At 37.9% G+C, this 27259-nt stretch overlaps 1 protein-coding gene across 3 annotated transcripts in view; it reads left to right on the plus strand.

Annotated features, from left to right (window-relative positions):
- LOC131667632 (uncharacterized) overlaps nucleotides 1-27259 on the plus strand; it is a 70426-nt gene that overhangs the window by 33459 nt on the left and 9708 nt on the right. For all 3 annotated transcript variants that reach the window (XM_058941179.1, XM_058941180.1, XM_058941181.1), the window contains exons 7-15: nucleotides 18635-18699; nucleotides 19675-19834; nucleotides 20742-20884; nucleotides 23139-23343; nucleotides 24166-24612; nucleotides 24978-25229; nucleotides 25297-25472; nucleotides 25708-25863; nucleotides 26071-26362. In XM_058941179.1, coding sequence (XP_058797162.1) covers nucleotides 18635-18699; nucleotides 19675-19834; nucleotides 20742-20884; nucleotides 23139-23343; nucleotides 24166-24612; nucleotides 24978-25229; nucleotides 25297-25472; nucleotides 25708-25863; nucleotides 26071-26362 — 1896 coding nt within the window. The remainder of the gene's footprint in view (nucleotides 1-18634; nucleotides 18700-19674; nucleotides 19835-20741; nucleotides 20885-23138; nucleotides 23344-24165; nucleotides 24613-24977; nucleotides 25230-25296; nucleotides 25473-25707; nucleotides 25864-26070; nucleotides 26363-27259) is intronic.

Here is a 27259-nt window from a genome sequence, read left to right on the forward strand (position 1 = left end):
GTGCAGGTGTGTTTCTCATGAAAAGTTTTAACTGATTATACCCTCATTGTTCATCGGCTTTATTAATCGTCGCCACACACACATACTGTCGCGTTTGATTCATCTCTCTTGTGTTTCTCTTGATTGTTCTTTCAATTTGTTGCTACCCTTCATTTTTCATTATACCGTTTCTATATACTTATTTATATTTATTTCATTCGCTATTGTTCTTAAACGCGTGATGTAATTACCATTATACCCTTATAAACTTGGAACCATTCTGCTATTTTATTCACATTTGTCTTCGATGGCATCGTTTCATCGCATATTGCCTGTCTCTGAATATTTCCATAAAAAAAGCTCTGTATATTCTTTTCGTTTATTGGTCGTTGCAATGATATCCATAAATTTTAAACATCAAGTCTACGTAATGTGCTTACGAATAAAAAAGATAAAACCATGTATTATCCATGTATTATAATTGGGTAAAAAGCTTGTAAGTACTGGCGAACAAAAAACAAAAAACAAAATACAAATAATAATTAGTAAAATAAAAGAAAACCGAAAATATATATTTTTCGGAAAAATCAAACTTCATACAGAATTTTCGTCCAAACTTGAAATCTATCGCGTTCAACGAGCTGTCAGAGCACGCTTTACGCTGATAGATTGTCCAATATATCTTATCTCTCGATCACATCGCCTACCTTCGCTCGTAGTATTATATCTCTTTTTTATCGCTGTGATCTTTGAACGAAATTTTGGAATTCATAAAAATTTCACTAAACAGAGGTTAAAGCGCAGAATGAGCTCTATAGCTATAACATTTTCAAGTTTTTAATTGCAGTCTTCTAAAAATTGTCTTAACGAAGATGTGCACTTAAAATTTATTTAATTTTAAAGCACGCACTAAAATTTTAATTTTCTTGGTTAATCACGGCATACAATCTCATAAGTTAGTATCCTGATTGTTGAAACTTGCAGAAATTACGATTTCCCGGCCAATGCTAGACCACGACTACGAGCATACAATCCGATTATTTGATGCTATATATTCGCTCGTAATTGTTTTCTCGTATCGGACGCGGTCAAATCGCAATTCTGCAAGTTTCAGAAATCACGACAAAGTTCCCTTGACTGTTGTCTGGAAATATAGCTTATTGATTCATGTGTGCAAAACGTAATCTCTCGTAAAAGCAGAATACCCCTTTTTTCCAATAATATTTTCTTGTCAATTGAAATATCTTCAAAGACAACTTCTTTCGTAGCAAGGAGATTTGCCTTATTGCAAGTCGCAACTGTTGTCCTCTTGTTAGAAGAGGACCACTTTAATCAGTGTCCCTCGATTCGCAGCTAATCAAGTTGCTTGATTCGAATTGGCATACCCTTGAATCATCAGAATCCTCAAATGACCATGAACTAAATTTGTTAGGATTTAGCGGTAGGACTGATAATCATGAAGAAAGAAAGACGAGTTTATGAGTTCGAGATCGATGAAGGAGGCCGGTGTAATAACTAAAATAATATAAAGTGCGGTTGATCGCTGATTGAAATTTATTTCAACAAATAAATACAAAAAAAGGACCTTCATACAATAGGTACACTTAGAGAACACAGTCTCTATTCGGACGAACAGCGGTCGAGACAGATACGCATAACATCACGTACCGTCTTAGTCTCGGCGACGAAGCGAGTCCTCAGGCTCGTGCTGAGTAGTTGCTCGGACTCGTCGAACCAACGAGCGAGTAGAGTTCTATTGCTGATAATACTACACTTCTTCCTCCTTTCTCGTTGCAAAGCGAGTGGGGGATAAAGTTTTTAGTGCCTCAGGAAATTGGGCCTAGATAGATACACGTCCAGAGTACCTAGGCCTGCCATTGTGGAAGACGACACGCGTTGGACAACGAACGTGCCATTAAGCCACACTTGATAGGATCTGAGCCGAGTTTCCTTAAAATTTCCCCAAGACCGCTGGATTTTCCCCGAGTCATAAATCACGCTCGGAATAGGCTGGGGTACCATGATACGTGGGAGCGATCGCTTCGTCAACAGACCAGTTTATACTCACAATTATCTACGTTCATTGTAACGTGGCAAATTTCTAAAGTTGATTGTACATCCAAATGTAATATTGATTTTATTAATCTATAACGGACGTTATGGTAATAAAATTGAAGTGACTTCTTTGCCATTTTTAAATTCCTTATTAACTCAACATAAATTTCAATTTTTTTTCATGAGCACAGAAGCAATTCATTTTGAAGTTCTTGTTTTTTTGTAGTTTTTATTTCTTCAATGTGACACGAAATGTCTTTTACAGTGGCTGAAAAAAGTAGGTACACAACTTTTATAAAACTTCATTAACGTGAAATTTTTTTTTATCATGAAATTTATTCATGAAACTCAATTCATTTAGCACGGGGTTTGGATAGTCCCTTTCTATTACATTAAATGTCGAATTTGTAAAGTTGTTGAAATTGAATTTGTTGAAATTGAATTTGTTGAAATTGAATTTGTTGAAGTTTTTCGTAAATTGCAACTTGCTCACTGCGCGTATCGATCTGGAATAAATGGCTATGATTCAAATAGTTAGCTGTTATAAACACTTTCAATATTTTCATCGCATAAGTATCGCTGATTAGTCGAAAAGTGGAAAAATTCGTTGATGCTTTATTCCGAATGCGTATTCGAAATGCGTTTTGAGAATTATTTACGGACGCGTGAAAACGGAAAGCGCAATTTGAATGCCAAGAGCTTGATTATTTCCGATGGATAAAAGCCATTTTCGCGCAGACAAAAATAAAATAGTAGCAAGAAAAAAGTACACATGCCTAACAAAGAAAATTTGCTCCTCACTGGTTTATTGTATTCAATATCCGGTCCTTTTCAACATGTGTAACGTGATATTTCACGAAAAAGCACAAACATAATAACAATAAACTCTGATATTCTTGATAGACACATTTTCAGTTTCAAAAAGCTCAACAACAAGAAAAACAGCTCTAAGCAATAGCCAGCAACAATTGTCGACTGTTAAAAAAAAATACACACAACCTTTTTCAATGTAAAAATCGTGATACTTGATCAAGAGTGAGGGCCAATAGGCCGCCCAGAAAGTCTCTCCGATAACGCTTTGCTTCTCGATCTTTGGCACAGGAAAAGCATCCATTCTGGTAGCAATAGCCTAAGTAGTAGCTCTAAGGATAGATGTTGTCGGTTGAGCCGTCTGTGCCAATCGATTTGACTATCGATTCACTCTCACTCATCTCGCTAATGGACGCAATTGTTAACTCTGCAAAAACCAGAGTCGCGGCTGCTTAGTTCAAGATTTCTCACTGCACCGTCAAGCAATTTCTGACTATTAACAGACTCGAGCCGCATGCTAATGGGGAGATTCATAAACGTGTAATGCAAGCGAAAGAAAATGCAATTGTTCAAACTTAGATGAGATTTGAAAGCTGAGCGCACGCGGTCGATGCCACATTAGCCTTCGCATTAACGACGACGCTATGGCGTTTGAATAACCTTTAACATTGGCACGCTATGAATTGTTCTGCGATTATACTGTACGTCAACATGCGAAAAACAGTATTAATCACTCGCAGAGTTTGCGAAGAAAATCCTAATCAAGATTCATCAAACTGTAAGCGAAATTTCGTTTCAATGGTTTTCTTAATTTCATTGAATGAATCGAAAATCAAATACAGAACAACGTAATATAATTTCCTGTTCTCCATTAGGTTTCGTATACGAGCGAAGAATTGAATTAAAAATACAATCTTGGCATCAAAATCGAATCAGGGGATGGTGTAATTTTCAGCTAAATTACTCTCTCCACGCCTACCTTTCTTACCACCTCTTAAGACCTCATCTAAAAAGTTATGAGATAAAGTTTCACCAGATGGTGCAGAATCGAAGTTACAAGACTCGTCAGTAAAACGCCAGACTTGGAATACTGTTGCTCCTCTCATCCTCGCGAGCTTGGCCTCTTGATTCACCAGCTACTTTCGAAAAACTACTCACATAAGCTATACGCATTAACGTTTGATATTTTTGTTTCTTCCAAAGAGCCAAAAAAGGCAAAAAAGATAAGTAATCTCATTTGATTGAAATTAACAGTGATAGCATCTTCATAAAAATTCTGGAAGAATTAAATAAGAGGAATTTAATTTCGGGTACGATAGAATGTGAAAGTGGAGGAAGCTAAAAAAAGCTCATTAGCGTCTGATTTGAATGCTAAAATTCAAGTAGTAGAAGGAAGAAAAAAATTAATCTTGCATTTCTCCGCACGCAGTGGAATTTCCTTTTGAAAAACAAAATTTCATTTGACATATTCGGTCATTAAAAAAGGAGCGGTAATAATAGTGTTTCGAGAGTTTTTGCCACAGTAACTAGCTTTCAAAATTGAAATTTTATCATGTTGAGCGGCAGTAACAGCCAATAAAAAAACAAAGAAAATGTAGATAGAAGAAAGTAAGTCGTGCCACTACCGCACCGGAGTCCGATGAATTTCGATGCTTCCACGAAGTTACGACGTGAATGAGAATACAAAAAATTGACAGCATCGCAGACAGCGGAAACTTGTGGACAAAATTAGTTCTGACTCAAGTACTTTACTTTTTTAATTACTTTAATGTAGCACTGTATGTCAAGTACTAGCTAGGATGATAGAAAGAGAGAGAGAGAGAGAGAGAGAGAGAGAGAGAGAGAGAGAGAGAGAGAGAGAGACAGGCAGACAGGCAGATAGAGAGAGGAAGAAGAGGTTGGCGAAGAGAACGGTCTGATAAATTAGCCACAGATTAGAGGGCTGACTGCGTAAATTAAAGAGAATATATCCACGAGCGAGCCGAGACAAAGACGCCCGTAAGTGTACTCTACCATGAAAGAAAGAGAGAAAGAGAGAAAGCGAATTGGAGTTGTATGAAAAAGAGAGTAATCATTTGCTATTATTGAACGTCATGCGTGTGGCGCACAAGTGTTTGTCGTTTGCAACGATGCTTCTCCCGTACAACATTTCTGGTTTATAAATTGAGGGCTCTCGTTAAATAGCGAAGTTGAGAATGACATTCAGTTTAATAATGTCGTGAACACGATACAAAGAAAAAAAAATCGAAATAAGCCAAAGGGTTAAAATGAAAGGTTGTAAAGTTCTACGGTCGGTGCGCCGAGTGCAAACAACACAAGCAGCGATTTTTATAATGTGCATAAAAACTTGAGAACACTCAATCAATCGGTTGGGGTTAACTTTTAATGAGTATTCTGCGAGGGAATCATTCATCGCGGATAAAAAGGATTGGCACGCGCTTTTTATAAATGAGGATCGACCCTCGAGCCAATGCTTTGTGAAACGAAAAAGTCCAATAACATTGGAAAAAAGCTCGTTACTCAAGACGTGCTATTTCGAATGAAATAGACTTTCTTGAATGTATAACTCAAGTAGTAAACATCAGCCATGCTCGTGCCTCACGTTTATTCAACGAGTTTTTGTATACTATGATGTTTCGCATTTATTTAAATCCTCAAACAGATTGCAAAGCTGCGCATTGCATCGTTTACAGGAGCACTCTAGCGTATCTTGAGAGAGACAGAAAGAAAAACAGCAAACATTATCAAGAGTAGTAGCACTTTGCAATGGAAATTTTAATTGATTCACGCGAGCAGCTTGATCGTTACTTTCAGATGTATAGTCATAAAGTGCAAGATCAAAGAATATACTTATCGCGGAAGCTGACAAGGATGAGTTGAGTGCGACGATGGTGATAATGAGGAAAAGAAAACATTTTATTATTCATGTTCACATGTTATTTTATGAATTTGATCGATTGACAAATAAAATATCTTACTGTCAGTTCGACAGTACGAAAGACAGATGGGACTTGACGTTAGGGAAGAAAGGATGAATGATGTCACTTTGCTCGCGTGCATACGCTATGAGGACGAATGCAATGCTGAAAACGAGAAGGACTGATGTATGCATTGTTTTTAATTTACTATTGTACAAATGAGCACGAGCCAGTTATTGGTGCATCAAATTGTGGTGCAGTAAAACAAGTTGTGAGAATAACATTGTTAGGAACGGGAGCATAATTTTCACGCAACATGAAACAAATTCTCCGGTGACGAAATATAGTTCAATATTACAGCCCTTCTTGTCTAAACGTCAACTTGTCCTGCGGTTTATAATGCAACAACTTTCAACTTTTACCTCGAAGACAGCTCCATTATGGAATCCCACCAACAAAATCGGAAATGGAAACAAGTCCGTCTTCAGCTGTGCAGGCCTCTTTTACTAGGATCTGACTTGGCGGTTATTTTCGTGGTTTCATTTTTTGCGATAACTATTGAAATTCGATAAACGAAACAATTCAACTCTGCTCTAGCATCTTTACGATTTCAACGGAAAATCGACCGTAAAATCGATGATGAAAAAACATTAAAATTAAAGCCAAGATAAGACATGTGCAGAAAAGATCGGAAGGACAAAATGTACGCGGTTCGCTGAGTTTGTTAAAGTGTTTGCGCACTTTCTCATTTGATTAAAACTAGTGACTGCAGCAGAGTCACGGCGCGGCGCTTGTAAAACGGTCGCAAGGCTGAAATCTCTAAAGGCACTTATCGCGCGAATTTTACTGCTTGTTTATTCGTCGCCGTCTGCTGCTAGTCTGTCGTGGCTAGCTTTGTTCGCGCGCAAATACTATGCTCTCTCGCTTAGTCACTTAATTTTAATTACCTGTTCATTGCGATCTGGCGATCTATCAAGCTTTTCGCTAATTATACGATTCTTTAGTTCCAAATGCGATTCGCACGATGTATGTGTACGTCGTGTCTACATCATACAAGTTTGCCGGCTGGTGTTTATTTTGAAATCACGCTCACGTGAAATTCTCCACTTTAATCTTGTACCTACAAGTGCTTCGCTGAATCCCTACGTGTGTTTGACTTTAGCAACACCTGCATCCAGTAGGCACACTATATAGGCATCTAAGCAAAAAAGAAGGCCAATTAAATGTGCCTGTAAAGTCTAGTCATATTCATCTCTGTCACGCGGTAGCTGTTTAAAATTTCGCTACTTTTATCACTGATATTTTATCAAGGACTTCAATTCCCTATAATTCATATTTTGCTGCTATACGTAGTAGAAATCTCGAGAATGCCCGCAAAGATGAAATGCATTCAAATGTGTTAAAAGCAAAACAATTAGGTTTAAGAAGACGTATGTATTTAAAAGGTTAGGACACGCGAGCCTAAAATTTCTCGTCGAGACAGCAACTGTATAATTCTAATTTTTATTCTACTAGCGTTATTTATAATTAGTATCTAATTATAATTTCACTCAATAGAAGTTGCTTTAGTTGAAATTTATTACTATTAGTAATACATTTCAACATCGAATATTCTCTTGTTTCATCGTTAAAAACATTCATGAACATTCTTTTCAATTTAATATTTTGATAATTAGTTTCCGTTTCCCGCATATCTTTCACTTTACGTTGTAAAAAACCAAAAATTCAATTTCCTCCACTATATTTTATTCACGTTCTCTCTCATCCAATTATATTTGAAAGCGACACTTTGCATTTCACAGATAGGAATTAAATTATTGATTCGTACTAACGATTCCAGCATCATTTGAAATGATAACTTCTTATTTTCTTAAAATGATTTATTCACGGTATATTTCCATTTTTGCAGATTATTATAGACAATTATTCACAAATTAAATTTACTGCTGTAATATAATTTCGCACCGTTAGATATAAAAGACAAATACTTCAAAGTATACGAAAATTTTAATTTTCGCGCTCTTTCTTAATATGAATCAGTCGCAACAATGTTGTCGGCGACTCATCATTTTTGTAAGATAGGAAATAATATAAATGTATAACGTAATTGCTGGTTCAACATAAGTGCTGCACTCGCATACGTAAAAATATAGAATTGATGCATCATTAAGCAGAAGCAACTAATCGATGGTTTCACTTCAAACTCTGCAACCATAAAAACGCAAAAAGTTCCTACTTTTTTGTATTTCCAATACGAACGGTCAATGCTGGCTAAGTCCAGGCTTGGTGTACACTGTTAAGATCTACTAACCGATACTATGAATAATATTATTTTCATTTGTTTCAATTGCTCTTCCGAATATACTGGCTACATCTTAGGTATTAGTGGTTGAATTTGCTTGGCAGCTTTATCCATTGCAACGCACGGAAAATTGATGCAGAATGCTTTGAATGCCATTGAAAGGCTGACTATTAGTAAAAGTCCGATAATGTCGAATAAGAGTTGGCAGGGAAAGATTTGATAAATTATAAATGACGAGGCAGAGCAGAGACAAAGGAAAGCGCAGTAATTAGCCCGGAAGTTTCCGCCACAGCGCATCCGCATGATAAGCTACAGTGCGCACAAATGTTTCCACTTCTTCTTAGGTCAAACAAGAGGAGGAAAAAGTATCAGAAAAGGAAGCAGGCCAAAAGATAGAAAGAAGAAAGAAATAGAAAGACGGCGTCTAAAGTTATTTCCCCTGCAGCATCGGAGTAAGCACAGCAGCAGCAGCAGCAGGCGCCGCCAGCAATATTTTGCACTGGGAAAAGAAAGGGCAAAAAGCCTGCAAAAACAATCGATGAAATGGTGTTTAATAGCTGCTATACTATATTCGAAAGGCGAGCCAGCACTGAAAAAAGCGCACATAACTAGGCTCTTGTTACGCTATGACAATCAATGGCAGGCGAGGAGTAAAGACCGCGTATCTATGCACACATCACCCGTGAGAGGCAGTTGCAGGGCGAGCTTGCTTTTTCGGTCTGTTGACACAAATTGATACGAGAGCTGGAGAGGAGCCGTTGTACGTGTATCGCATTTCCCCGATACACACACACACACACAAATATATATAGCTGTAGTCGACGCTATTGCGGCTTCTCCCTACCGCAGTGCAAGCTTTATCCACTTAAATATCATCCGCTTCTTGTACGATTGCTTTGCTTTGTCTTCTTTCTTTCTTCCTTCAAGAGAGAAAAGCGAGAGCGAAAGAGAGATGCCAAGAGGGGATTACATTTTACCACGCGCTGTCGAGACGATAAGTGCCTTGCGCGGATCGTCCGATGGTACGTTACTTTCGCATTCGATCGCGCGACCCTTCTGTTTAAAAGCCGTCCTATTGTAGCTTCCTGAAGCAGAGATTCATTGTATGCAAGTGTGTTTTATAGAAATGGATTGCTCGTGCGGAAAGACGTTTTTCGCCATATGTATCAAAGGTGATCTTCAGTCGAGAATCGAAAACGCAATTAAGAGAGAGCCAGCGAGGTTACGTTCGTGCTCGGCATGCGAAACTCGACGATATTGCATATAGTCAAAAGCTCTGTTCCGCGATCCAATGCTTGGCCCGCCAGAGATGTGGCGCAAAACATCAAGACGCGTGCATATATCCGGTGCTAAATGCTATGAGCTATTGCCTCGACGCGTCGAAAAAGCTCTACCGTTTTTTTTTATTCTCGCTATGCTTTTTCATAAACCATACATCTGCAGACACATCGGGTAAACGGAATTAACATCTCTTACGTGAGTTGTATGCAAAATGTCAGGCAATACTTTTCTACGGAAAATTGCATCTCTCTTTCCTCCGGTATACATATACATATACCGCATGGATGTGTGTAAACTACATTTTTATTTTGTTGTACTATTACAGAAAGAGAGAGGGAGAGAGCGATTGATTTCGTTATCATTTTAATCAACTGTAATCAGTTTTAACCGTATAATCTATATGTTTTAAAAAATCAGAAAACTAACGAAATTTTGACAATAAAAATAGCAGCACGATCACATAATACATTTCACTTAAAATTTATAAACGTTCTAGATGTTCGAAAAATTGTCGACTTTTACCGATGACATGACGATGACGTACACGTTGTCATTTAGTATATTTTGAATCTACAAAGTATGTAGTAATGCAGCACGCGATGAATTTAAAATTGCGTGCAGAAAATGTGATGATTAATTCAAGAAAATGTCCAATTTTACTCTTCTTTTTACACACAAGATCGAAACAATGAGCTGTCATAACGAATATTTGCATGAAATTTAATGAGTTAATTAGCAAGATCGATGAGAAGTCCACGCTCATTATGAGTTCAAAGGAAACTTTGTAAATTTTTGAAATAGTATTCTGAATATAAGGTGTGAAGCATTTTTGTGCAAATTGTCACGTTAAGGTGTATTTACAGGAATGTTCGATGTAATTAACATGATTAGCTCTTTAGATAATAAGATCCGTCGAGGGTTGGAAAAGTTCGACTGCTGATGATCGAATGAGAGTTGTCTCTCGACATACATGCAAGTACATTGACAACGTGTTTTCCTCCGCCCTATAACACTGTTATACCGTGAACTTTGGCCAGCAAGCAGCACATAGAGAGGCACTTTACGCGTTACCAAGGGGTGAGAGAGAAAGGGACATTATAGGTTTATAATGCTTGTGCGCTGCGCTGTATAACTACGTTTGCAAAGCTTCAGAACTCTCCGGTGCTCCTTTGCTGCTTTTCTTTAACTGTCCAAGTATTTTAACGATGGTGCGCAGAACCAAAACTATTTTTGTTCATCTGAATCATCTCCGTATCGAGCAGAATTTGGCAGTACTATTGCTATTTGAAACTCTTGTTCTTTTTATTACACGCGCTGTAGTTGCAATTGACTACCAATACGGTCACTGTATCCTCTATAAAATTATGAAAATTCGCCCAATTTGAATTTGGCATAAGGTTGCAATGTCACAGCCGTAACTTTAATTTTTGAAGTACGGAAGCACCAATTTTCAAGATCGCTTCTTAAGATGGAAAAAGGACTCGTTGTTAAAGAGAGAAGTACTAAAATATTTAACGATCGAGCGGCTTAAAAAATATGACTTGTTCGAATTGGCCTATCCAAGCAATGCAATTCCAGACAAATGTAATCATTGTTTCTTCATATTTTTTCTCAAATAATAAGCGCAATCCAAATTCAATATCACAAATCCGATAGCAATTCTCAAAATCTATTATCGATTGCGCCTGCCGCAGGACCAAAGTCGACATGTGTTAGAATAATTTCATAATTAAAAAATAGCGCCAGGAGTGAGAACAAGTAGAGCTCTTTCACCGTGAATCCAAACGACAGAAGACCATTAGAACGATAGTGCCCCTACTTTTAATTTTACAGCAAGAACTAACTTTTCTTTTGCTTCTGGCGAGCATAAAATCTTTTCAGCCTTGTTCTTTTGTGCCTTGTTCTTTTGTGCCTTGTTCTCTTCACATAAAAAGGAAAAATAGCCAAGTAAGCTACTCGTTGAAGAACCGACTTACTACCTCTACCGATTAAATAATCGAGCGCTAAATTGAAAAAAAGGAGAGTTTTGTGAAAAATCGATTAATTAGTATGCTATTACGATACGATGATACACTGACGGGGTCACTGCACGAGGAAAGTAATCTCGATTGTTAGGGGCTGCCAAGCGAAGACAGGTTCTCTTGTTTAAGACAAACATTGCAGCTCTATCTACTGCTCAAAGCTTGATGCAAGTACATAGGCATACAAGTTCTCTATGTACTTGGTGAGCGTATATACCTGTGGAGGACGAGAATACCATTATTTAGCTGTCTATATGAAGCCGAACTAACACACAATGGATAAAAAGAGAAAGAGAATTACTGGCGCTCACTGGCGGCAAATGCAAAAAGTAATCTTGACTTTTTTCTTTCAATTTCTCTCTCTTTCTCTCTTCCTTGCGAGATTTACCTAACAGATATGCTAATGTGATAATCCGTACCCTTTCGAGATTTCGAGATAGAGAGAGAGAGAGAGAGAGAGAGAGAGAGAGAGCGAAAAATTCGATTTAGTTGATGTGCGCGGACGTACTGTTGCTTCTTCTCATAACATGAACAGTTTTTATTCACTCGTAGAGATTTAACGTGCTTGCTTTTTTTCCAAAAACTGAGCTCTTTTTTTTTTAATCAAGGCACTATTCTTTGCATTATTATTGCCAGGGGAATTGGAATCACAAGTGAAGAATGTGCACTTGTTTTCGTTACCGCTTTGTAACTTATTCTTTCTCTTTGGGGACGAATGAAATGTTTTTAAAGGAAAAATCAATATTCCAGGTATTGGAATTGAAAAAACAAAGCTGAGTAAACATTTTTGCATGAAACAGAGTGCTCTCTCGGAATGAAAAGCTTATACAACAATTCCGTACTAGTATCACGTAAACGTTCATTGATCAGGTAATATCGAAGTAAATATACTTGTATTATACGGTAAGATGTAAATATTGATAGTCTTTCGCTTGAACAATCATGCCATTGTAACATACGATCAGCGAAAAGATAAGTATTCAAGTATAATACTGAAAATAACAACTTAGCTTGGATACATCATGTCGCAGTAAAGAAAAGCGAACGGAAAGTCCCCCAAGGGATTTGTGCACAAAGTATATGACAGTAGGTCGCATCTCTTCTTTTGCGCTGTATTTTCGCGCACGCTCGCTAGCAGAAAAGCGCTTATTGCATTCACCAAGCGCTTTCATATGCCAAACGTTTTCTATTGCCATCTTATTTGTTTGGCTGAATATTACGTTTGCACGATGCGCGTGCGACTGTTTCAAACGAAAAAACTTATCTACGCGTTGCCAAACTAAATATTTATTGAACAGACAAGCTCAATCCACTGTACTCAGTTGGACTTGCTGTTCGCAAGGCTCTTTTTAATTTTTCGGCAAATATTTGTGTGTACAGATGGTTTAGTCAGTGAATTTATCTCGAACCGACATCCTCCTCGCCGTGCAATGATTCTCTCTTGCCAAATAAAGTTAAAATCAGTTTGGGAATGCGAACGTTAATATTAACCAACTTTTATTTATGTTTCTTTTTTCGTTCTAGATTGATTTGTGCACATTGAGCTCTTGATTGCCGAATAATAATACGAATAATACTGTCACTGATACAAGCTGAGCAAGACAAACAGCAGTACGTGCATGAAAATTCAACGACACCGAATCCTCATTCAAATCTGTTGTGAAATGAAAAATAGAGCTCATTATTGAGATCGTCGATGACATTGTCTTGCCTATTGTTTCGTTAACTGGTTATTTCGTTATCCCACGGTCCTATCAGCATTGGCTGTTTTACGAAACGAACAGCACGATTCGCAGGCGAGTAGGAAATTCACCTACGAAATTCACCTGAAATTCCAACGTGAAATGGCCACGTTGAAATTGCAGCGAAAGGTCTAGGTGGGGCGTAAATCATGGCAAATCTTAAACTGTACGCAATGACAACCCCGACGACGGCGCTGGTCTGGCAAAGAGCAAAGTTAAAGGCTAGCGCTCGAGAGAGCACAAGTCTGAAAGGTTCTCACGCTGCTGGCTCGCCAGCTTGATTTTAGCATACTTAAGCAAGTTAAATTACGAAATTTCGTAGAGGGGAAAGGGATCGAGTGTTGTTCGCAAAGCGCAATCGTTGTCAAGCTCTTTCCTTACCGTTCTTTTCTACCCCTTCGCCCCTACGAATTCCGCTGAAGGGAACGCGTTAATGAACATCAGGCCGCACAAGAGTGACGAGCTTTACACGGGAAGTTGAAGGCGCGGCTTTTGCCCTGCCGACGCGCGCAACGTGTAGAATTCCGTCGCAGGCGCGCTCATTGCTGTGTCGACGGCACCTTTTAACCGCGCTTACGTCTTTTGATCATGGTTGTCGCACCAGTTTTAATGAGGGAGTGTTGATTGCAGTATGAATGATGCACTTATCTATATCGACGGCCTACTTGCTTTTCATTATCAAAATTTCTCGATAAGTTTGCACGACGGAGATGATAATCGGAACTTACAGTGCGCAATAAAAAATATAATTAGCCACAGTGACATTTTTAGCTGGTGCACATACTCCACCGGTTCACGTAGATTCAACAAAGTCATTGCTTGTCACGAAAATAACATTTCTCCTGAGGATAAAGATACATCGCCGTTCCCGCGTTCCCGCATAATTCAACAGCTGCGATAGATATTGAATAATACGCAAAATGCATTCAATGAGATTCCCTCTCAAGAGACAGTTACGCAGTTACGACGATAATTACAATTGCTCTCGGCTATCTGGCAGCTAACAGATTGTATTGAGCTGAGTTTTTTCAAGATAAGCGTGCACGTGGTTCGCATGACTTGCTCTGCATATTGAAGAAAAATCAGCGAAATTCCGCGAGCTGACAGAACGAGGAGAGAGAAAAAAAGGTGTTGCATTTAGCGTAATTAAAATTGAGTATAAAAGAGCAGCGAGATTCCCCCTGTGGGTATTCTGTCTCTCGTGCAAGCTTTCTCTGCCAAATGGGAGGCTTAAAAAGACCGAGCAAAAATCTGCTCTCACTATGAATCCACGCTACGCGTCGAATAAGCGAGAATAAAGAATGAGAGAAACATTTTTTTCGTTGGCTGTCTTTCAGCTTTTTTTTTGCACGAGAGAGGTGCGCCGCATGTATAACAAGCGAAATGGAAGGCCGCGCAACACGCATGCGATTTTCCAGGGCATTGGGTACGCGCTTGCATGTGAGCGCGTGAGTGCAATTGCAGACGCGAAAAAAAAAGAGATAGGTTAAACAGCTTCTCATACGCCTAGTTTGCACCTTTCCCAAACACCTTAACTGGCTCAAAGTACGTCATTTATAAGGACACGCACGCACTCATGAGGGTACCAATTTGTCTGACGACGACTATAATGCCAACGCAACCAAGCAATTAGGAATTTCAGCTGAACAAGGACTACAAATTTTCTTGAAACTAATGATTTATTTCATATTTTTCCTAGCTTTCTTGAATAAAATTTGCTGGGTTCGAAAGATAGGACGAGAAAACTTATCGTGAAGTAATTATTTTTTCAATCGTTTGAATTGTGAGTTTGAAAAAATAATAATAAATACTGACCGTGATAGAGTGCTGTCCAATAGATTACGCGTAGACATTTTTTTTGCTAAATTCTATCAATTCGATGGTATTGACGTTTTTACGAATTGAAAAGCATCCAGTCTGTTGTGTTGATCCCAACGACTTTTTCGACTTGAAATAATGCATCACACTCCGCTGCAAATTTCAACCATTTTCTCTCCCTCTCGAAGAAAGTCCTTCCGACGGAGTATTTCATACAATATTATTATGGACTCTCCACTATCGCGGGATCAATGACAAACGAAAATGGTGGAATTCAATGGGAAAAGATAATGGAAAGTTTTGAAAATCCAACTCGAAGGCAATGCTGGATTAATGCTTTTACCGATCACGTGGCCGCATGGATGTTCCGTGTTTCTTATCTGGTTAAAGAGCAACTTTACCTATCTACCGCTGAGTTCGTTGGCAACAGCTTCTCGAAATCTTTATTTTATCCCAGGGTTATCCCAAGACCATGTTCTCACGACCATGACCCAAATCATGTTCAATATTGCAAAGTCTGTTGAAAGGATGTAATATATTATGAACATACGCATATGCACACTGACGCATGCGTACACACATACTCACTAGGATTCTTCAAAACTGAAGCGTACTAAATAAAATGAAGAGTATCGTCGACGTTTACATACAGTAAATTTAGGTAAAAACTGACCGAGATAGCTCACTGTTTATTTATAATTTTCAATGAGGTAACATAGCCTAGTGCAAGCAGTAATGTTACAGCAAGTTATCCAACTATGAAAAGCAGGCTTCGCAAGCTTAAAATGATGTCAACAGACACGCCAATATAGCTTTTGATATCTTCGTATAGAGAGTATGAGAGAACGCTATATCTCCAAAACTTAGAGAGTAGTTTTGCATTTCGAAAAAAGGGCACAAAACGTATGAAAGCGCTCTTTGATGTTGATGTTGTCATCTATAGACGAAAATTGCCATCGACCAATAGTTCAGTCGCGTATATAGGAATGATTACAGGAAGAGCTGAAAAAGGGAAAATAACACATTGCGAAAAAAATATTGATATTATATTAAATATGGGCAAAAGAGGCTAAACATTGTAAGATTTTGGCAAGATAAAATGCCAAGGGAAGGTATGCTCGCAGAAAAAAATTCAAGAAAAAAGGGGGAGCTGTACGTAAGCAGACTATCTATGTGAAGCACGAATTGAGCACGAAGCGCGCTTTTACTTCCAATCTCTCGCTCCGCCGCGTGCCCGAGACATTATAGCGAATTCCACACACAGGCAAGCCAGACGGTAGCACTTATCGCGCGAAATATCCAAACAAAAGCTCCGCCCGCGTTCAGCGTCATACGCGTCTTCCCCGTGCAAGATAGTACATGTAGTCGCATCGGTGGGGAGGCCATTTGAAGCCACACGACATTCGAGCCTTATATTGCCGCCACCTGGCCGCCACCACCAAGTCACTAAAAAGAGACCAATAGAGCTAGGGAGTATCAAAGAGGTACGTACACTCAGACACGCGTCCTTTGAGTAGTGGCGGTGTAATAGTGTACTTGTTCGTAGTTTTTTGCCTCGTTCGCGAGCGAAGGCACGTTAGTGTTTACTCAGTTGCAGTAGGAAATAAACCACGCCAGCTCGCAACACACCGCATACTCCAAGTTCTACACGGCAAACAAAAAAGAAAACACGCAAAAACATAAGACGAAGCTTTACGGTAACTGCTAAAAGGCTCTCGGTCGCGCGAATAAGAAAAGAAAGCTGTTCGCGTTCAAAGACAAGTGTTAACGGCTAAAATTAAGATCGCTCCCGTAATCTACTTGCTTTCCGTACGCGATTTGCAACCGTTCCTCTGTGCCTGTCACTGAGCGGCTTGGAAAATAAAACTTTAAAGTGGCGAAGCACTCTACTACGCGATAAGTCGGCGCCGCGCGCCCTACTTCTCAACTGTCTTTTGCTTTGTTTTTTCTTCTTAGCCTTTCAATTTCCCGTTTTATCGTTAATTAAATGACGCCGACGCTCAACGTAACCTGCAGACATTTCAATTTCGTTCGCGCAGCAACAACTTCACTACGTGAGCAAATAATTCATCCCGACGTTTTCGATAAGTTCATTAAAATTCAATTAGTTAGTTAATTAGCGCATCGGCGTAGACGGATTGATATATACCTATATATCGGCATTCTCATTTGGCGATCAATTTATAGTTCCAGTTCTGGCGTTCAGCTACATACAAACCAAATTTAAGTCACCTTATTACATCATTCACACATTAACGGATATCAGGCATTTGAATATGTATTATTAGAAACTTTCGAGCTATTCTAAAATGTTTCATGGTCAAGTCCGGCAAAATCAGTTATTATTAGAGAAACGAATTACACTCGCAGCAGAGTAACTTGATTTACAGGCGAAATCCTTTATACAGCCGAATAATTTTGGTGCGAGTGCAACGTACACCTTCATAACCTTCCGTAGTTAAATTTGCTAGCGCATGCGTAATAGTATTTCAAACAAATGACTTGAAGCTAACAATCTGCAAAACGACGACGACGATGACGACGACCCATAGATTAGTGTTTCATGACTCAAGGATAGTTCTTGCCTTCCGACGCAGGTTAAGGAGCATTGCAAGGGCTAGCCATATGTATTCTAGATCGAAACTCCGTATAGCAAACGTCAAGCACTTGGAAGGGCATAGTTGAAACGTCGAAGGAATTATGGATTGATGAGACAGATGATGAGTCGGTGTATGCCTAGCGCAATCCACGGGAGCGATCGAAGCTCAATAAACGACGAAGAGGGTTGCTAATAAAGCTTGTAAGGAGTCTTCTTTCTCTTACTCTGCCAAAATTGATTAGATCGATTATTCGGATTGCTGCTTCTACGTATTTGCCAATCGGTTTCTAGTTTAATATCACGAGACGCGCGTCGCACTCGAGAACTGTGTACTCGCGATACTTCGCAATCTTGCGGCTCAATGTCACTTTTCTTCATGCTTACACGATAGCGAGACAGAGAATAACTTTCCACCCAAACAAATACGCTTGCGAGCTGTATATGTTACGAAGACAGCTTGACAAACTTGCCAATAATACAAGTTGCAAATATATTGCACGTGATCGAAACTCTGGATCAATTTTTAATGAGTTTTTCCAGCATCCCTAATGCTCATTTTCATGGTATACTTGAGCTGAAAGACGTAGACTGTTCGCAATGGGTCAGCTTGCGATTGGGTGTTCTTTTTTATTTTTTTACTTAGTAAACTTTATGCGCGTTGCATAACATTTTAATAAATATTTCTCAAATAATTCGGTCCGTTGAACACTTATTTTTCAATAGAAATATTTTGTATATGCAACTTTTACTCTGACTACTGGCAACAATAATGTTTCACCGTTCAAAAATTTTTGAAGAGTATCTTCAAAGTTTGTATGACCGAAAACATGTAATAAAGATTAAAACCGAGCCAAAAAGATTTTGATATAATCCTAAATATCTAGTCCAAATAGGTACATCAATTCACTTCTTTTCTTTAGAGGATAATTGTCAAATCCTGCCTTTTAACACTGACATGATTTATTCGAGGAATTCGGTTGTATACATTTTTAGAGCAAAGTACATTCTTTCAATACATATTTTAAATAGTCTAAGATGACGAATTTACGTATAAACTACATTTTGAGAATTATATTGTAATATTTTATAATTATACATTTTTGTTGCAGTTATCCAAGTATATATGGGATTCTAAGATCACGACGATGGAGGATATGAAAATTTTGAGTATAACGTGAGTAAAAACACATAAGGACAAAGTTTTCTAGTTTTTAAGAAGTGTTTAGATTGTCAATGTTACCAAATTATCTCAGCTAGCTCTCTTTTTACATCCAGTATTGACTAATTGCTGAAAGTAAAGATTTTCTTTTAATACATTAGGTAAAACTGAATAAATGGATACAATGAACAGAAATTTATTAAAAATAAAATATCATTTATTTTCATCTCATACAATCACGACAAATGTATAATTGTCTGTACCAATTGACTTGTACATATACAACGTATCAAAAATCAATTTTCCTGTATTGAAAAATCGAGGAGGGTATTATCTCCGGGACTCGTTTTATACATATTGTTTGTTCACTGTTCGTTGCAAATTAGTAGTGCATCTGACATATGGAGGCGTTTTAAACATGAATAAATACGGTAAAATATAAACATCACGAAGATTCTAAATAAATAACGATAATTCTGCAAATCTCTCATCGCATAATATATCCATTTAATTTATTATATTCAAGTTATTGTACAAACTGTTTTTAAAGAAATTATTATTTGGAACAAAACCGATATAGCAAAAAAATGTATACGTCATTCTTTCCATTTTGAGCGTTATCTTAAGTAGTTTTTTCATATGTTTTGTAGAAAATAATCATTTTTCATCGAATAATTAGAGTAAAACGCCACTGTAGTAGAGCTCGGTACGAAATTACAAGAAACGATAATTGTCTTAATTTTTGGGATAACTTGGCACTTCTTTCAGTTTACCGATGGCGATATAAAGAAGGGAGAGGGTGGGCCAAACCGAACAATTAACAAAGTGATACGCGTTTATGAGAGCCAAACTACTCAGCTTGCATTTGAAACTTTGCCGAGAGCGTGGCCAAGTTACGTAGGCCTTCGGCTTGAATTTTTTATGCCTCTCGGACCGACTTTCCAGCACTGGTGTCTTTCACTCTCCATTCCATCTTTTATTTTCCCACAGCGCTGCCCTCGAGGTGAACTTCCACTTTTTCGGTGATTCAAGAGATGGCGACAAAATCCGTAGCGCCCTCGATCGACTGGTACAACGACGACGACTTGGCGAATTTTTTCTTGAACCGTCGCATTTTACCTTTCAGCAAAAGCCAGCTCTTCGACTGCAGGTAATCTTTTTCTTTTCTTTTTCTTCCTTTCAGTTTTTGAGTTGCTAGCAAATTCGACACACGCGCAAATTCAGAGAAAGGAAATTTCCGGCTGATACGTGTGCCATAGAAAGAGAAAGAGAGGAAGGTTAACTTTACATATTCGTACAAGATCACGCGCGAGAGCACATTATACATGTACCTATATAGTAGCGCGGAGCTTGATTAAGTTTCTTTTATTCCACGTTTCCTTACTTCCATTTACGCAAGCTCTCATTGTTTTTGTTTTGTTTTAGTTTTTATTTCTTTTTCTTTCTCTTTTTTTTTATTCTTGTAGTTTGCAATAATTAAATCAGAAGTATAAATGTAGCTTGAGATATACTTTTCTCAAACTTCTTTCAACAGACTGATTAAATTAATTTGAATAAAACTGGTAGCGCCAGTTTTTGCCCTTTTTCCACCAAAAAGCGAGATATCAAACAACTTTGTTGATAATACTTGCATCTCCGTTTTCCGCTTTTCAGTCGCTTTTTCGCTTATATAAGAAAAAGACTCGTGGCAATTTATTTACTTATTTCTTTGAATATTTTCCAAAAACTTCTACAGCTGCTGTGCCCTTTAACTTGAATCATTATCTTTTGCTTTTAATTCCGTATGCACTTTAATTGTTTCTCTTTACCGATTCTTTTACAAGCATCCATTAAAAACTTTTTTTTAACTTGATAAATTATGAATGATATAAAATAATTACTGGTTTCTGTTTGTTTAATTGAGCTTGTGTAGCATCAGTTAAAATCGAATAGTAATTTTCACTTTATGCGCTGTCAAATATGTCATGTTATAAATCTTGGACTTTTAAACTTAAATTTCAATATCAGTTAAAATTGAAATGAATAATAAATATTAAATGTCAATACCATTCCTCCAGACTCTAAGAATCAATCATATGAATGAACGACAAATTCAGCTAGGCGATCAATTCATTTTGACTTGCGTGGCGATTGGCAGCTCAGATCTTAAATTTGCATGGTTTAAAGATGATATGCTGGTGAACATGAGCAAAGCGACAAGGTAATAATTCAAGCTGTGATTAACTCATGATATAATCCATTTTTCGCTAAACTGAAAACATACATATTTTACAAATATTTTATAACGTTTCTCAATACATTTCAACACGAGGAAAGTGGTAGTTTAAAGTAGTTAGATCACAAATTGTTGTAAAAGCAGCAACTCGAGGAAAAATTTGTTCATTTACTCTTATTATGTATAAAACTAATAATCAATTATTAAAAAAAACGTAAATTTTTGAAATTATAATCATTTGTTTAACCTTTTGTTCAATGATACGCTTCAGAAACTGAATCGAATAGTGACTTGTTTGAGTTAACTTTAATTTTAGTGTTTCGTTACGAATAAAATTTTTATTCTGAAAATATCCAACATTTTCTATATCTTATAAAATTATAAATAATTTGCGGTTTTTAGGCTTTGTTTTCTATTAAAAAAAACCTGTGGTTTAGATATGTTTATAAATATAATTAGTTTGAATTGAGTTCACCTAAAATTCAAATGCTGCCTAATATTGTAATAGAGTCGGCTTACAACGCCGATGAATATATCGCTATTACCAAGTATTTAAAAGGGGGAAGGCAAGGGAGGCGGTATATTGCTCCTGACAAGGTAAAGAGAAAGGTGAACGCAATAATCATTCCTCTTATCTTAGTAAATCCCTTTATTACAGCACGCTACCCTGAGCGTAACAGTTCGGACATTCTATCACGCGCCTTATTTATCTAAGCTAACAATCTCCGATCGCTAAAAGAGATGGCCGGCACGTTAGCGCCTTGCCATCTCGCTACCGACACGATACAATCCAAATTATGCTAATTACCGAACTAGCCGTGCCGGCCCGTGAGAGCCTGGCACAGCGCACAAGCCGTGAGTAGCCGTAGAGTGAGAATTAGAGAGAGAGAGATTGGAAAATGACCTGACGATTGAAGAACTTCGATGCAGGGCCTCGCCGAAGATGGTGATAGCGTCTAACTGCAGGCAAATCTATCTGTGGTCGGAAGAACTCGGCGAAAGATAGGCAGGATCCGGGCCGATACTGATGCCGTCTCGGTTTCCTCGTATCTTTCTTTGTAGTTGACTGCAGGGGGTCCGTACACCTCTCTCTGCTAATGGCCACTTTCTACTGCCCGCCGCGAGTATGCTTCCGAGTGCGTGAGAGACTGCTTCTCACGCTCTCCCCACTCACTTGCCTAATCGGCAGCACGCGGCACCGCCAAGTGCGGCTAGTGTCACGCGCCTGCCTGCACTAGTCGCGTTCTTTTCTTTCTCTCTTATCTCTCTCTTTCTCTCACTCTCTCTCTTTCTCTCTTACAAGAGCGCCTGTTACTATGCGCTCTTGTCGACCAATGCCACTGCCTCTCTCTATCTTTCTTCTTCTTACTCGTTGCGGTGGCGATGCTGAAAACATAAAGGCAGGCATCAGGCATGTGAATTATGCGCTATAGGTCTGCCATGAGTCCACGCCGATGATAGAGAGAGATAGGAGACACACGGTGCAGGTCAAATCCACCGGCACCGTTACAATATTTTTAATTCTAGTTCAAAGATTCATATAAATACGTTAGTTGCATATTTTTATAAGATTTCTAGTTTTTTATTACATGATTAAATTTTTTTAAAAGTAAAATGAAACCAGATATGTTTACTAAATAAACAATCGAGAAATGCTTTAAATTTTATTAGCCTTCTCCGAACTTTTCAATTAATTTTCATAATGAAGACAGATAGCATTTTAACTAAATTATAGATGAGTTGGAAAATACAGATTTCTTTTATTTCTAATTGATTGAACGCCCCTTTTTTAGTCTGTTAAATCCACTTCATAAAATGATTGACTATATCAACAGCAGTGAATCCAATAAAACATTTAAATCTTTCCAATTAGTAGCGAAATGTTTGATTGAAAAATCAATCAAACCACCAATCTGTCATATTCACTGATATTTGAAATCAAAAAAATATTTATTCGTCGAAAAAATGAATTTCCAATAACTTAAAATGAGTGCAGTTCTTGAATATCAAATTTTGGCATTTTAAACGTTAAAAGCATTTTTTTAAAACTACCTTACCGTGAATTGAAAGTAAGAAAATTGCTTTCAGAATAATACAGAATGAAACCACCATTTTCTCTCTCACAATTATTACTTTTTCCTCATAAAAGAATCTGCCATTATCAAGTCACCATGATTGGGACATGAAAATCAATTTCTTGAAACATATCACTTAAGCATCAATCTTATTCCATATTCAGAAAAATTTGGTACAGACACCTGCCGAACGACGGCTCCGACTATCACACCTCGATATTAACGGTGGATAAGGCCACGCTGTTTGACGAGGGCGTGTTCACCTGTCAGGTCGTCGATTGGGGCGTGCAGCAGTGTAAGGATGTACACATCAACATCAGGGACGACCCCAACGTCAAAGTCATGCCAATGAGCAGTACTATTGAGAAAGTATGCTATTTAATTTTGTGAATATTAATTTATCCGTGAGATGTCATTTCAATAATAGACGCAGTAGTCAAAATTAATTTTCATCGTAAATATCAATGTCATCTGTTATTTTGACGAATGATATTTATTCGAATGACTATTCATTGATTCAAATGAGATGTTACATTAGGAAACATGAAATCGTCAATCTTTCTAAAGCATCGTACATATGGAAATTTGAGAAAAGGCTTTCAGAGTCAACTCTTCAAAGCTCTTTTCACGTATGAACGGAATCGGAAAATATCTTTTCCTAGCAAGAAAAGCGCTTACGGTCAGACTATTTGAATTAAGGAAAAAAGCCTTTAACTTCCAGAGCCTTGACGTAAACTTCAATTTCAGTTATGTACATATATATATATATATATATATATATATATATATATACGAAAGTGGTGAGAGAAAGACGGCAAAAAGCTATTTATATTTCTGTAGGTTGACAGTTCAAAAGCCGTACTTATACCTAAGCCGTTATCTTCACTCTCTGTTGGCCATATATCTCCGTGTACTATTCGAATAAGATTAGCCCGCTAAATCTATACGAGCGTGTTGAGAGCGCGCGGCAACAAAAAATTGCGCGAATGGCAATTGCGAGTCGTTTAGCGCATTGCGAATCCGCTGAAATGGCTCTTACGACGCGCGCATTTCTGGTATGTGTGTAGTATACATATACGTACATAAACGTATTTTGCCGACTCGTCAATAACCATTTCTCATAGTCCATTCGCATTTCAACAATTCGCCATTGAAAATGAGATATTTCAAAATGCATTAATCTGTCCACAGGGAAGCACTTTGCGATTGATGTGCACCACACCGAATATGCGAGACGTAGGCATCGGTTTCGGCTGGTCAAAGAATCGTGCGCTGCTGCGCCTCGCGCCCGGTCAAGAAGTTTGGGAAGATCTTTATCCAGCGGGCAGCCTATTGACGATCAGCAACGCCCAAAAGTCGGCCGTGTATACGTGCAACGTAGCTCAACGTTCGGCTTCGGCCCACGTGGATGTAGTGAATCGCACACTTATACCATTGTGCTTGAGTCGGCGGGACGATTGGGGCTTGGAATGGCCTGAAACAGCACCAGGTTCCAGATGTTTATTGCCTTGTCCTCAGGGTTCGATTGGCCGGCATGCTTCTCGACAGTGTACTATGAGGGATGCGCAAACTTCCGAATGGGAGATTGCTGATTTTTCCAACTGCATTTATGAGCCGCTTGTTCATCCGTACAACGAGGTAAGAGCTCGACATTGCACGTGTCAAGCAGCTTTTCGAACGCGCTTCGTTGCGAGCCTGCGTCATTAGAATTCCTTTACGTGGCTGCGTTTGCTTAGCGTGTTCAGTCGAGGACCATTATGCTAGCAATCTTATTTTCAATCACACTCTTCTTATTTTGTTTGGATTAGCTCGCGAAAAATTTCCTCAATGCATTTTGCATCGTACCGCTTTACCGAATTCCACTAGATAAAGCCGTGCTGCGCTTTACTTCTTTTTATCTTTGAAATTCTGATAGTAGCAAACCATCCTCAGAATTTCCAATTTCCTACATTCTACTATCGATGAAGAAGTAAATCTCGCGATTTTATTGCGGAAAATTTCAGTTCAAGAGTTTAACAATGGGATACGAGATTACAAACGCCTCATCGACGATACAGACATTTTGGGATTTGCTGCAATATCGTCGAACGCGCCTGTATCCGGGCGAGGGCGATCGTATACTCAGTTTGCTGCAGGAAGTCGAGCACTACCAATACAATGTCGACGAGCTGGACCAACTGAAAAACTCGGCCGAGGCTGTGATGAGGATCATTGATAAAATTCTCGCTTATGACTATTCCATTCTTAGTCAGCAGGTTAATTGCTGGCTTATTTATCTTTAATTTTTGTGCAGATGTTGTCTTTAATAATTGTCCTTTTCAGAAACTGGTATTGTTGAGTCAACTACTTATTCGGAATCTTGGTTATTGGAGTCAAGATGAAGGAGAAAGTAACAAACACTTATCACTTTCTGAAGTCGTTGTTGATGTTTTTCCAATGAAAGTATATTCTAGTTCCACTATCATGTACAGTTTAAAAATACCGCAAGACAATCAAAAGTAGGTAACAATTTTACATCAGTTTTATAATTTAAAAATCATCCATGATGGTCTTATTTTATTATTTTATTTTAGCCTTATTCAAAAATGATAAAACATTACTTATACGAATTGTTTTCATTGTTATATTTTATTGCAGTAGTTCGTTTTTCTTTTCATTGAAAGATTTTCAGTACAACCTATAAAACGAAATGAAATAATACATATTTAAGACAAATGTTTCATTATTTTTCAGTAAATATCCCGACTGGTATAACGAAAGGGTGACGATTCGATTGTATCACAGTAGATTACATAGATTGCACAATATCAACAATACAATATTTGGAATCGTCGTTGTTTATCGAAATTTAGCTAAATTTTTTCCAGATACATATGTAATGGAATTGAAGTGAGTATATGAATTATCACTAAAGTGTGATTGGGTTGAGAAATAATTTAATTTTGTGAACTTTTACGAAGCAGAATGTAATAATTTGCTATCGTTGTAAAATTAACTCTTGATAAATAGTAAAATAAAATTGACATTCTACATGTATAATTGATTAGATTAACTTTGTAACACGAGCAACTAACAAATATAAAAAAATCATTACAGCGATGGTACAGATATGGAGTACCGGATAAGTTCACGCGTGGTAAGCGTCACAACATCGTATCGTGGTATCGAGCGAGACGATCGTTTCTCCATTGAATTGGAGTTCGCCGATGCGCGAAACCATTCGCGAGCCTGGAACGCATCGTGCGGTGTTTTGGACTTCGAAGGTGACTGGAATCTGGACAGTTGCAGCCTACAAGAGCCTGGACTACTCGCCGACAGTGCGACCCTGCATTGTCACTGCAATAATCCTGGCACGTTCGCTGCCTTCCTCACAACTCGCGCGGAAAAGGTCAGTTTCTAACATTGCTTCTTATTCAACTTACGGACTTTCATTTGTACGTGCAAGAAATCACCTTACTGATATGGCATATTTCCAAAAGTTCGAATTCATACTGTGCGTTATTTTCAAGTTGAAATTTCTTTGCACTCAGACGACAAATGCTGATAAATAATTGTTTTTACTGACTACGGCATTCCTTGATAACGAGCTATATAAATGAGGTATGTCAAAGTTTGGTGCACGTACATCGTATAAATTTGTTGAGTTTTACACAAGATTCATCTAATTTGATTAATTGATTGCTTATTTCAACTCTAAATTAATAAAAAAATTAATTTCAAATAATTTCAAATAATTTCATAATAATTTCTGCCATACAATATATCCATCACGAGTAATTTATTATTAAATAAAGAACAGGCGATCATTTTGTTAAAAATACAAATATTTCAGATTGTTATATTGTAAAGTACGAACAAATACACGACAGGAAAAGGTGATTGAGGAAAAGCTCTGTGCCATATTCTTTTTCAAAGAATCTGAAACAAATAAATCTCTATAAAAGCAGATGAAAGTAAAAAAGAATTAAAAAACATGATCCGATTTGTTCATAAAACATAAAAATTATTATACCTCACTTTTCTTTAGTTGAAGAGTTAAAAAAAGAAGACAGGTTGAATAAAGTTGCCAGAGAGCGTGAGAGAGAGGGAGAGAGAGAACAAGCGTACATACGGAGATATATAAAAATTTATTCCACAGCGGCACGATATAAAGCACTTCTGAAATTCGAAAAACTCGCAGACAGCTACGCCGCGCTGTAGATGGGTATATCAAATTACCACAGCAATGCGTTGTCCTTTCAGCTTACGCACAGGCTTTCGATTTTCACCAGAGTAAGGGATGTCC

Source organism: Phymastichus coffea, unplaced genomic scaffold (assembly GCF_024137745.1).
Source record: "Phymastichus coffea isolate CEN01 unplaced genomic scaffold, Cenicafe_Pcof_1.1 PCOF00069, whole genome shotgun sequence".
In the NCBI taxonomy this organism is placed as follows: Eukaryota; Metazoa; Arthropoda; class Insecta; order Hymenoptera; family Eulophidae; genus Phymastichus; species Phymastichus coffea.